The 12,500-nt window shown below is 41.6% G+C and overlaps 1 protein-coding gene across 1 annotated transcript in view; it reads left to right on the forward strand.

Annotated features, from left to right (window-relative positions):
• nbas (NBAS subunit of NRZ tethering complex) overlaps window positions 1-12,500 on the forward strand; it is a 180,097-nt gene that overhangs the window by 79,790 nt on the left and 87,807 nt on the right. The window contains exons 35-38 of the mRNA XM_062550682.1: window positions 318-407; window positions 4,203-4,343; window positions 10,861-10,971; window positions 12,260-12,383. Coding sequence (XP_062406666.1) covers window positions 318-407; window positions 4,203-4,343; window positions 10,861-10,971; window positions 12,260-12,383 — 466 coding nt within the window. The remainder of the gene's footprint in view (window positions 1-317; window positions 408-4,202; window positions 4,344-10,860; window positions 10,972-12,259; window positions 12,384-12,500) is intronic.

The following is a 12,500-nucleotide window of genomic DNA, read 5'->3' on the forward strand; positions in this document are numbered from 1 at the left end:
CAATATCTGTGTGACTTTTCACCTTTCTATATTTAATATAAATCATACCACACACACACACACACAAACACACATTAAAACTTGCCTACGAGTCTCACACAAACTAAAACCCTGGAAGTGAAGTCTTCATTTTTTGATGTCTCTCCCTCCCTCTGTTGTTTAGAAAGAGATGTCCACACACACTCCTCGGTAGTTTGCTCGCTTCATTTCTTTCATGTTTGGGTTAAATGGCCTGCTGGTCCTCCTCATATTCACTACACACACAGGCGTTGTACATGGTGTAAATCTCCCTCACTCCCTCCCTCTCCTGGTTCCAGGTGCTGTATCAGGCTGTGAACTACCAGAAAGACCCGACCCAGTCTGAGGAAGGTTCTGAAGGGACACCAGAGGAAGAGGACTCTGAACAGGTCTGGATACATTACTGTGTGTGTGTGTGTGTGTTTATGGGTCCTACGCCTAGTATGGTTAAGAGTATGTGGATAAGTCTACACCTGTGTGTGTGTGTCTGTGTGTGCTTGAGAGAGTGTGTGTGTATGGGTACATGTTTATGTTGTTTGAGCACATTAAGTTGCTGCTGCATATTTCATCTGTTCTAAGGATGAGGACGTGACATCCACACTGTTTTATTCATCAGCCAACCTGAGCCAAGGCACCAAGAGCATGGTTTAAAGTGTGTGTGTGTGTGTGTGTGTGTGTGTGTGTGTGTGTGTGTGTGTGTGTGTGTGTGTGTGTGTGTGTGTGTGTGTGTGTGTGTGTGTGTGTGTGTGTGTGTTGTGTGTGTGTGTGTGTGTGTGTGTGTGTGTGTGTGTGTGTGTGTGTGTGTGTGTGTGTGTGTGTGTGTGTGTGTGTGTGTGTGTGTGTGTGTGTGTGTGTGATTGCTAGGGGGTTGGATCCATGTGTATGAGTAATGATGTCTGTCTGATGATATATTTGTGTGTGTGTGTGTGTGTGTGTGTATCTATGCCTCTGCATTTTTGAGAACCTCTTTGTCTTCATGTTGCTTCAAGTGGCTTTACACATGATTGATTTTGGATTTTGTATGTGTGTGTTTGTGTGTGTGTGTGTGTGTGTCCCTGTTGGTGTTTGTGTGTAATGACCATTTCAAGAGGAATGAAAAATGCATGAGGCGCCTATGCATACCTATGCCCTGCATTGAGAAGGCATCACCCTCTGTTTCCCCATTGCATTCACACACACACACACACACACACACACACACACACACACACACACACAGAGAGCATCGTTTCAGCTCCTCCTCGTCTTATTTTTCCCATATGAATAGATTGGATTTCACAGCATGGGTGGTTATCAGTGGGATGAATAGCGCAGTGGTTAGGTACAGTAGACATGGCCCACATAAGCCCCACCGTCGCTCTGCTGAAAACCCCGGAGTGCTCCGAGCCCTGAGGAGCTGAGATATGACTCCATCGCGTAACCACCGACGATTGCATATTAATGGAGGGTTTAGATCAGGGGCTCGGAGCAATAAAGCCGGGTGATCCTTTATGCGTTTAGCGCACACAGGCATGTAGCAATGTGTGTGTGTACGCGTAGTATGTTGAAGGAAATAAACACGGAGAAAGAGCAAGAGCGAGAGAGAAAGAGAGCGAGAGAGGGCAAGTCAGAGAGTGAGAGAGCAAGAGAGAGATGGGGCAAGAGAGGGAGATAGCAAGAGCGAGAGAATGAGAGCAAGAGAGAGAGAGAGCAAGAGAGAGAGAACAAGAGAGAAAGAGCGCGACAGAAAGAGAGCTGTAGGCCACTCAGTACATAGCAGTTGCAACATTGTAGCTATGCTGTTACATACATTGGAACACCTCCTGGAAAAATGGCTAAAAGCACAGGATATGTATTCATTTATGTACAGTATGTGTTCTATACCCATATATACAGTATGCATATTCATAGTATGATGATGGCAGAAAATGACTGACTTTTGAAAGGCATTTAGGCTACTTGCTGTAGTTGTTTGGGACAAACACTTTGTGTGTGTGTATGAATGAATGAATGTCTTTCATTGTCACTATACATATGCACAATGAGTTTAAAAGAAACTCCTTTTTCAGAGCCAACATGTACGTAAGATAAATATAACAACATTTAAAAAGTGTGTGTGTGTGTGTGTGTGTGTGTGTGTGTGTGTTTGTGTGTGTGTGGAAATTCTATTGAAGTTTTTTGGAGACATTTGTAGAGCCACAGCCACCCACACCCATAGCGTCAGCAGCAGGACATGCACACACTGTAAGCGCTATACACACACACACACACACACACAGGGACTCGGTACCATGGACAGTTAATCTCATCCACAGCGTGCACTTAATGAAACTGCACTGCTTTATTCTGATGTATTCCCATATTGTTATGCGGGGCGATCCATCCAAAGTAGTCCTCACTTTCCAATGAAGTATGAGATCCTGAATGGAGCCAAGGAGACCCCTCCGCCTACACAGATGAGTTATCGTTTTTTCTCCGCGGGTCGGATGGATCACCCTATACGTCGGAAACTCGTATTGAACCTTCCAGAATAAGAGAAAGCAATTTAATGTTGCGCTAGTTTTTTTTAATTACTTTCTGATTGTGTTTCTATGCGACGGGATTCATCATCCTGCGTAAGAAATATGATTGTAATGTTAATTAACGCAGTGCGCGAGTTAGGTCCCACGATGAATTCTTGTCGAGTCGCAAAGATTTATGAGGGCAAATATTCATAACATCCAGTGATTTCCTGAAACACGCCCACACCAGAACATCCATCGAGGAATGTTAGTGCTAGCGGCAATAGAGTGTGTGTGTGTGTGTGTTTGTGTGTGTGTGTGTGTGTGTGTGTGTGTGTCTGTGTGTGTCTGTGTGTGTCTGTGTGTGTCTGTGTGTGTGTGTGTGTGTGTGTGTGTGTGCGCGGGCGAACAGACGACTCTCTACTCGCTCTCCACTCTCAATAGCTGAAGGTCTCATGTCTAACCACATGTTGGGATTTGTTTTTACCGTTCTACTTTAGTCTTGTGTAGGCAGAGACACTTGAACATATTCATCTGAGGAGAAAGCGGGGTGGCGAGGTGGAGTTCATGTTAGTCAGACTGATTGCTATATTAAAGGCATTCAGGATGTTTAACTCAACCCAAATGCATATTGAAATCAGGACTCAAAGGAGTTCTGGACATCTTTGGTTGAATAGGAGGGAGAGGGAGAGAGAGGACAAGATAGAGGAGAGAGTAAGAGAGTGTGAGAAAAAAGAAAATTAAATGACTATGTAAGAACAAAAAGAGAAAAGCAGAGAGAGAGAGAGAGAGAGAGAGAGAGAGAGAGAGAGAGAGAGAGAGAGAGAGAGAGAGAGAGAGAGAGAGAGAGAGAGAGAGAGAGAGAGAGAGAGAGAGAGAGAGAGAGAGAGAGAGAGAGAGAGAGAGAGAGAGAGAGAGAGAGAGAGTGTGTGGATTTGATTTAGCGTTTCTGATGTGGACTTGTTTCGACCTGTTCTTGCACTAGCCCTGAAGTCTACTCTTGTCCAGAGTTATGGTCTCTTACTCTAGCCCTGGGCCATTGCCCCGAGCCCTTTAACTCCTCCACCCAAGCCTGGCTTGTGCTCCACAAACACACACTTTGCTATTAGTGTGTTTAACTTTCTATGTATCTCGTAGCAATATTACAGTGTGAAGCCAGCACCCAGTATTGTTATAATGGGACGACTCCGTGTTAGAATACGAATGAGATCCCATCGATTGCTGTTACAGTGGAACAACTATGTGTGTAGTTTTTCATTCATTTGTTCTGATTCTGTAGTACTTACTGGCTGGAAAAGCACGGTATAGATGAAGTGTTGTTATTAGTCTGTGCTAGCCTATGCTGTACCGTGGTATGCATACTGTACGTTTACAGTTAAGTTGACTTAAAAGATGAATTAAGAATCCTCTTTTGGAAATTGATCAAGCAATATAGCACAAGGGAGAGTGGGGTTGGTAATGGATGCTCCCACGGGTGTTGTTCGGCCGTAGCCTCACGGCCACATTGTATCGCGGAGTGATTTATTATTATTAGCTGTGCAAAGTCTGAGTTGAAACGTCCTGGGATATTTCAACTCCTGGAACGTCTCTCGGCCAATCAGAAACAAATAACTAGTTCCATCGAACCCAATTGTTTTTTAATTTAAGTTAATTAAAAAAGTGTCAAACTTAATTGAATAAAACCAAATGTGTGTTGTGTTGCAGTCGGCTGACCTGCTGCACAGGACCACGGCGCGCACCATGCAGGTGCTGACCCAGACCGGGGAGACCACCAGAGCCGTGCTGTCCGTCGTCACCGACAAGCAGTGGTGGAGGGACTCGCTCAACTACCTACGGCCCCTGCAGGTGAGAACACACACACACACACTCACACACACACACACACACACACATATACATACACATTGGTAAGACTAGTAGCCACCGGTCACTGACAAACAGCGAGGGAGGGATTTACTGTGTGTGCGTGTGTGTGTGTGTGTGCCTCCCACAGAGGAACACTCTAGCACTGCACCAATGAGGTGGAGATATGGTGCCTCTGCGTACTAGTCAGGGGGCCAAAACTGATATTAAAACTTTGTCGGACACTTTTTGGTACAAGCATACAACCTATCCAGTATTGATATTTAACCCCTCAACATGAGTTTTAGACAGGTTGTCAGCTTAGAAAATGTTATTTTGTCCATTTTAACACTATATTCTTAAAAATGGAAAAAGCGGATTTTTCCCCCAAAGTGCTTCCTTTTTCTTCCATGTTACCTATTGTAATTTTGGGCAAATGTGCAATATAATCCAACTTGTGTGCAAGCATGATCATTAAAAAATAATGATCAATAAATACCACAAGAGTATCAAACCACAAGGGCCACTGTTGTGCCAGGGGGGCAATTCTGAAAAGGGCTTCCGTTAAGACTTTTGCAGACATGTTTTGGTTCAAGCTGTCAGTGTCACCCTATTTTTTTTTGTTAGAAGAGACAAATAGGTAAAATATCAGGGTGGTTGTGAAGATGAAGTTAAAAGCTTGTAGGGAGAGACATGCAATGCTGCACAAGTTATAATATTTAAATGTTACAGTGAAAATGTAGAACTGTAGATGGTGGTGTATAGTGCTATTTAACTTCATTAATATACCAGGCTGTGACACAAATGATATTTAATGGACATATTACAATAGTTATTCATTCAATCCAAACATAACTGCTCTCTCACTTCTTTAGGGTTAGGGGTTAGTAAGTTAGCAATAACAACTTTGTTATAGTCGTATGGCAAAGGTATGTTTTTCCCCTGTAAAACCCGGGAAGTTAACTGAACTCAAATTATTTGAGTATACTGTAAAGCCTGGGAAGCTAACTTATCTGAAATTATTTGAGTAAACCGGATGCCTTGACATTTGAGTTTGGCAACTCATTTAATTTGAGTGTAAATAAGTCATTCAACTGGAGTTATTAGTATATTGTACAGTATGTATTGCATTTTGTGTTGGGATAACTTAAAGGAGTCAAGTAAACTACACTAATTTTATTCACCTAATAACAACTTGAGTGAATTGTCATGATAAGTAAGAATTATGTAGGCCTACACACGAAAAAATGCAATGTACTCAATGTGTGAGCTATCATTTTCTATGGATTATGGGTAAATGCTTCTTTGATTTTCTAATAAGTATTTGTTCTCTTAGCTGTTAATTGTGGCTTCTTACTGTTTACCAGGTGATGGGCAAAAATATTGTGTTGATGATTTTCAGAATATGGTCAGATATACCATTAAGGAGAGGCCCATTCTCAAAACATTTTGAAGTTCACTTTTTCTTGGCCTAATGCAAAGTTGATTGCGTTTCCCAATTTGACTTTGACCTATAGTCACTTGAAAGTATCACAAAGTTGAGTATCCCAATGGTGTGATTGAGCCTCCTATTGTCTGTCTGTATTGTCTCTTGGGGAGATACAGACACATTATGCATGTTTACATTGAGTAACTATATTACCCCTCTTATGGACAGGATATGAGCTTCAGGAGTAAAGATTTCAGGATTTTTTTATAGGTCTAAATTTCTATTAAATGAATAGGATTACTGCAGAATGATGGTAGTGAAACATAATATCACCATGGCAGTACTGGCCATCATGATATACTGTATCTTCAGATTATCATTACGTCTGTCAGAAGCATTACAAGTGATCTAAGATTTTAAAATCAGCCCACAGGCCAAGTCTGTTATGGATAGTCATCTGCTTGATGGTGTGTGGTGTCAATGTAAATAACACAATAACATAACAGCTATAGTATAGCCGTAAATATAGTTTAACCCTCATGTTGTCCTCAAATCTTACCGACGTTCGTTGTCCTTGGGGTCAATTTGACCCCAGCTAAAAAAACTCTCAAAAAATGATACAAATCATTTTTTTTATCCAATTTTTTTTGTGGTAGGTACTTAACAAGAGTGTAATAACCACCATCAAAAGCCATACAAAACAATCCCACCCCCCAACACCCCTTTATGAACCCTGGAACCCTGACTGGCAATATGGCCAATCCAGTGTCAACAGCCCAAAGGCTGACTTTTTGGACTTTTTCAGACCTGCCAAAATAACTTATATGTAATATGTACTTGTATATGCAATAATGATAATAACTACATGTTCTCATACTATTACAATAATAATATCCATAATTTGTCAAATATTCATTTTCATCATGTTTCATAAAAATGGGGTCAAATTGACCCCAATACCACCAACGTAACTATTTTTTTTACAGGACATTGGAAACATATTTTTGTGCAAATTTCATGTTTACTCTGTTGTACCCTTCAAATGAGGAAAAGTCATGAAACTTGAAGCAAAACAAAAAAAGTGAACCATATATTTTATGATGTTAAACACTGCTTGGGGTCAAATTGACCCCAAGGACAACATAAGGGTTAACTATTGCATTTAAGATTCAATTTCAGTCAAGATTAATATGTGATAATGTGTTAAGAATACTATGGACAGTGACATTCTGGGAAATGTAATGTGTGGTCAGCCATTTCTTATTGTGAATATACTTCTTGCCATGATTACTTAATTGAAATGAGTGGCATATACAGTCATGGCTGAAAGTGTTGGCACCCCATGCAATGAATAATGTATCATGAATAAATAAATGTTCTTCCTTAAAAGACTGGGGTCATACGTATTGGCACCCCTATGTTCACCCTATGTTCTCAACTCCCATAGAGGCAGGCAGATTTTTATTTTTAAAGGCCACTTATTTCATGGATCCAGGATATGCATCCTGATAAAGTTCCATTGGTCTTTAGAACTAAAATTGCCCCACATCATCACACACCCTTCACCATAGAGATTGGCATGGTGTTTTGTTCAGTTTTGTTCAGTTAGCCTATTAGCCTGTTTGATGCTCATTGAGCTCAATGCAAATCAAACCAGCTAATAGGCCAACTGAACAAAACACCATGCCAATCTCTAGTTATGGTGAAGGGTGTGTGATGATGTGGGGCTATTTTACTTCCAAAGGTCAAGGGAACTTTATCAGGATGCATAGTATCCTGGATCCATGAAATAAGTGGCCTTTAAAAATCTGCCTGCCCCCATGTTAACCCTTTGTGTTAAATTCCCATAGGGTTACATAGGGGTGCCAATACATTTATTTATTTATGATACATTATTCATTCACATAGAAAGTTGTTGTCCTTAAAGTTTGGATATGTTCTACTTTTATTACTTAAGGCATTAAGATCAATTTCCAAAAGATGATTTTATATTCCTCTTTTTAGTCAACTTTAACATGGGTGCCAACACTTTCAGCCATGACTGTATTTTACTCAAGTTGAAATTAGGTGAATAAAATGAGTATACAGTAGTTTACTTGACTCCTTAAAGTTATCCCAACACAAACTACACACATTCCCGGGTTTTACAGTGCAGCCAAGCAGTGGTGCTCAGGTAGGCAGCCAACAGAAGGTACCCAGGGACCATGTCCATGTGCTCAGTCTGAGTCCTGGTCAGGGACATCGACACTGCCTGGTACTGCACTGACTTCCACTTTCCTCACATCCACATACAGTGCCTATAGAAAGTTATCATACCCTTTTGAAATAGTTGCTTTTTTTGTCTTACAGCCTGAAATCAAAACCCATTTAAAAAAAAATCTTTTCCAGTTTTATTTACAAATGTAGCTGTACAACATCAAAACAATGAAAAAAAAGTCAACAGTTCTGAAAATTAATAAAAAATTAAAAACTAGAATAACAGGGTTGGAAAAGTCATCATACCCCTGACTTAATACTTTGTAAAGCTTCCTTTTGCTTTCATTACAGCTATCAATCTGTTTGGATATGTCTCTATTATAGCTTTGCACACCTAGATAGGGGAATATTTCCTTGCAGAAATGTTAAAATTTCGTCAAATTCTGTAGGGAATGGCGATGGACTGCTCTCTTCAAGTCAATCCACATATTTTCTATAGGATTTAAGTCAGGGCTCTGACTTTGCCACTCAAGGATATTCACCATCCTATCCTTAAGCCACTGCTTTGTTCTTTTGGCAGTATGTTTAGGATTGTTGTCGTGTTGGAAGGCGAATGACCTCCCCATCCTCAGCTGTTTAGGAGAGGGACGCAGGTTTTCCTCAAGAATTTTGGTGTACTTGGCAGCATCCATTTTCCCTTCTATCCTGACCAATTGCCCAGTCCCCGCTGAAGAGAAACATCCCCAAAACATAATTTTGCCCCCACCATGCTTCAAAGTAGATATGGTGTGTTTTGGGTGTGTTTGGGTGTGTATACTGTGTTTGGTTAGCGCCTGGAGCTCAGTCCAAAAACTTCAATCTTAGTCTCCAAAAAGTTCGATCTTAGTCTCATCTGACCATATAAGCTTTTTCCACATGGTAGCAGAATATTCCAGATGTGTTTTTGCACTGAACTCCAAGCGCAATGTTTGGCGAAAACCAACACAGTACACCACCCAAAACACACCATACCTAGTGTGAAGCATGGTGGGGGCAACATTATGTTGTGGGGATGTTTCTTTTCAGCGGGAACTGGGCAATTGGTCAGGATAGAAGGGAAAATGGATGCTGCCAAGTACACCAAAATTCTTGAGGAAAACCTGCGTCCCTCTCCTAAACAGCTGAGGATGGGGAGGTCATTCGCCTTCCAACACGACAATAATCCTAAACATACTGCCAAAAGAACAAAGCAGTGGCTTAAGGATAGGATGGTGAATATCCTTGAGTGGCAAAGTCAGAGCCCTGACTTAAATCCTATAGAAAACATGTGGATTGACTTGAAGAGAGTAGTCCATCGCCATTCCCTACAGAATTTGACTAAATTTTAACATTTCTGTACGGAAAATTGGGCAAATATTCCCCTATCTAGGTGTGCAAAGCTATAATAGAGACATCCAAACAGATTGATGGCTGTAATGAAAGCAAAAGGAAGCTTTGCAAAGTATTAAGTCAGGGGTATGATGACTTTTCCAACCCTGTTATTCTAGTTTTTAATTTTTTTATTAATTTTCAGAACTGTTGACTTTTTTTTCATTATTTTGATGTTGTACAGCTAAATTTGTTAATAAAACTGGAAAAGATTTTTTTTAAAATGGGTTTTGATTTCAGGCTGTAAGACAAAAAAAGTAACTATTTCAAAAGGGTATGATGACTTTCTATAGGCACTGTATCGTCAACTCCAAGCACCTGACCTGTACTCACCAAGCTCCAAGCACCTGACCTCTGTGGTTAAAAGCTGGGGGGAAAGCATGCCATCCTTCATGTGCCTTCTTCTGTTGGCTGCCTATACCCGAGCACCACTGCTTGGATGGGGAAAAATGCCTTTGCCATACGACTATTACAAAGTTATTACTACTAACTAGTTACTAACCTCTAATCCTAAAGAACTGAGAGAGCAGTTATGTTTGGGGAGAATTGATAGTGATATGTCCATTAAACACAATTTGTCACAACCTGGTACATTAATGAAGTCAAATAGCACCATAGACCACCATCTACAGTTATACATTTTCGCCATAACATTAAAGTATTACAACATGTGCAGCAGTGCACTGTCTCTCCCTACAAGCTTTAAACTTGGCTTGACTTGTTCCCATAGATAGGGGTACTGATTGATAGAGGTTTTGGAATGCTATGTTATGTTTCCAATCTGATATTCACTTTGAAAACTGGTTCTCTTTAGGCGGAGATTGTTTTTTTCATGTTCTAGGTCTGTTGTCTCTTATACTGTACAATAAATGTTAATTCTGACACTTCAGCAGACATCACACGAGTGTTAGCTTTCATTCCATACCATTTTCATCTATATGGTCCTTGTGGTTGTGGAGATATTCAACATTTATCGTTGGCATGTCATGTTGAGCAGGAAACCAAACAATTGGCCTGAAATTGCTTGCACAAGTCAAAAAAAAAAAAAAATTGCTTGACAACCACCATAATATCTTACCTATGGGTGTCTTCTAACTAAAAAAATAGGTTGACCACTTGTACCAAAACATGTCCGCAAAAGTCTTAACGGAAGCCCTTTTCAGAATTGGCCCCCTGACTATACCTGTTTCCCCATCGCATTCAGACACACACACACACACACACACACATTTTTTTTTACTGAAATGTATACTTTTTTACACACATTTAACATTCAGACATAGTGCACAAGTTCCTATGTTCACAAAAAAATTGCACAACGGCCACAACACCAGTGGTCCCACTGTCCCATACAGTCTGAGCCACTTTGTCTCAATACACTATGCTCTGTCATTGGCAGTAACATTGAAATGGCAGCAGGCTGGATAACATGAACTACTGACCACATGGCCACGTGTTTCCTTCCCTCGTTCTGTCTCTCTGACCCAGGGTCACGGGATGTCCACAGGAGACGCATCAGCCAATCACAATGCCGATCTGGAGAGGCAGGCCTGCCACCCCTTCTATGAGTCTCTCTTTGAGAACCCTTATGTCCATCCGGTCAGTCTGTCTTTCTGTCTGTCTGTCTGTCAGTCCAACTCTACCTCCATCTGGTGTGTGAGTGTGTCTTATTCCGTCGTGCCCTTGTCTCAGTCTGTCTGTCTGTCTGTCTGTCTGTCTGTCTGTCTGTCAGTCCAACTCTACCTCCATCTGGTGTGTGTGTGTGTGTGTGTCTGTTATTCCGTTGCCCTTGTCTTTCCTTGTCAGTTTTGTAGACGTTTACAGTGAACACATTCTGCGGCCGTGCGAAGATCTGTTGGAGAACACATTCTCCCAGCAGACTATAGCCGTATATCAGGACCCACTGTCCGGTCAGCCTCCTGGTCACCCTGTCCCATTCTGTTACGCTCTCTATACAGTCCATTGTTTTTTTTTTTCTTCTTGGTCAGTCTTTCGGTCATTTAGTGATCTGCCTCTCCCTGTCTTTCTCAGTCAGTCTGTCTGTCTGTCTGCCAGGCCGGCAATACACTCTCCACATCTCTGTGAGTGTGCAAGGGTTAGGGGTTCCTCTTACAGTATAGAGCGGCAAAACATTGCACATGTCTCATGGCGCTTTACAGAGTGTTAATACTGGCGCCCACCTGACATGCCGTTCCGCGGTGTGGGCTTGACGCTCAGGATTTTAGAACAGTTTTCGTGGGCGCCAGCCTTTAAACATTCAGAGAGAGTGACATAGGGGAGGAAAAACGCCCCTCTGTTAGCAGTGAGAGTGGACACTAGCCTCTGTTTGGATATGTGTGTGCCCCTCAGTTTGTTTTTAAAGACGTTGCGACACAACAAGGGCATCACAGCTCCAGACTGCTCTTTGGTATTTAAACAATCATCCAGCTGGACTACAATACTATGTTAAGAGCAACTAGGCGTCTGTGTACGCAAGTGTAGCAGAGGTCTTTTATGTGAGTCCCCCTCTCTCTCGCCCGCTTGTCTTTCTTGCTCTGTCCTCTGTGCTGTTGTTTGCCAGCCAGATTGTTGACTCTGTTCACAGATGTGTTTTACTGCAGTTGAGTGTGATTAATCGGCTGATGAAGCTTTAACACGGTGCACAATTCTGTGTCTGTGTTTATCCATATGCTTAGTGTGTGTGTGTGTCTGTGTCGTTAGTTGGTTGTTTATATCTGTCTGTCCATCTGTGTGTTAACTTATCTGTGTTTGTGCATGCATCAGTATGTGGTTTTAATGATGTGTTGGTCAATGATAATGATGTGTATACACAGAGTGTAGTTTTGTTAACCTGTGTGTGTGTGTGTGTGTGTGTGTGTGTTTGTGTGCGTGTGTGTGTGTGTGTTAGAGTGAAGATGTGTACAGCAATTATGACTACACGCCCAGTGAGGACTTTGCAGAGGTGCTTCTGAGGACTGGGAAACTGGCTGAGACCCCCAGCGAAGGACAGAACATCTTCCCTGCCACAGAGGGTACACACACACACACACACACACACACACACACACACACACACACACACACACTGAGTGCTGTGTTAGTTTCCTTGTTTATATACTGTATGTGTACCGGTATATAGACATTGCATC

This window comes from Sardina pilchardus, chromosome 12, assembly GCF_963854185.1.
Source record: "Sardina pilchardus chromosome 12, fSarPil1.1, whole genome shotgun sequence".
NCBI lineage: Eukaryota > Metazoa > Chordata > Actinopteri > Clupeiformes > Clupeidae > Sardina > Sardina pilchardus.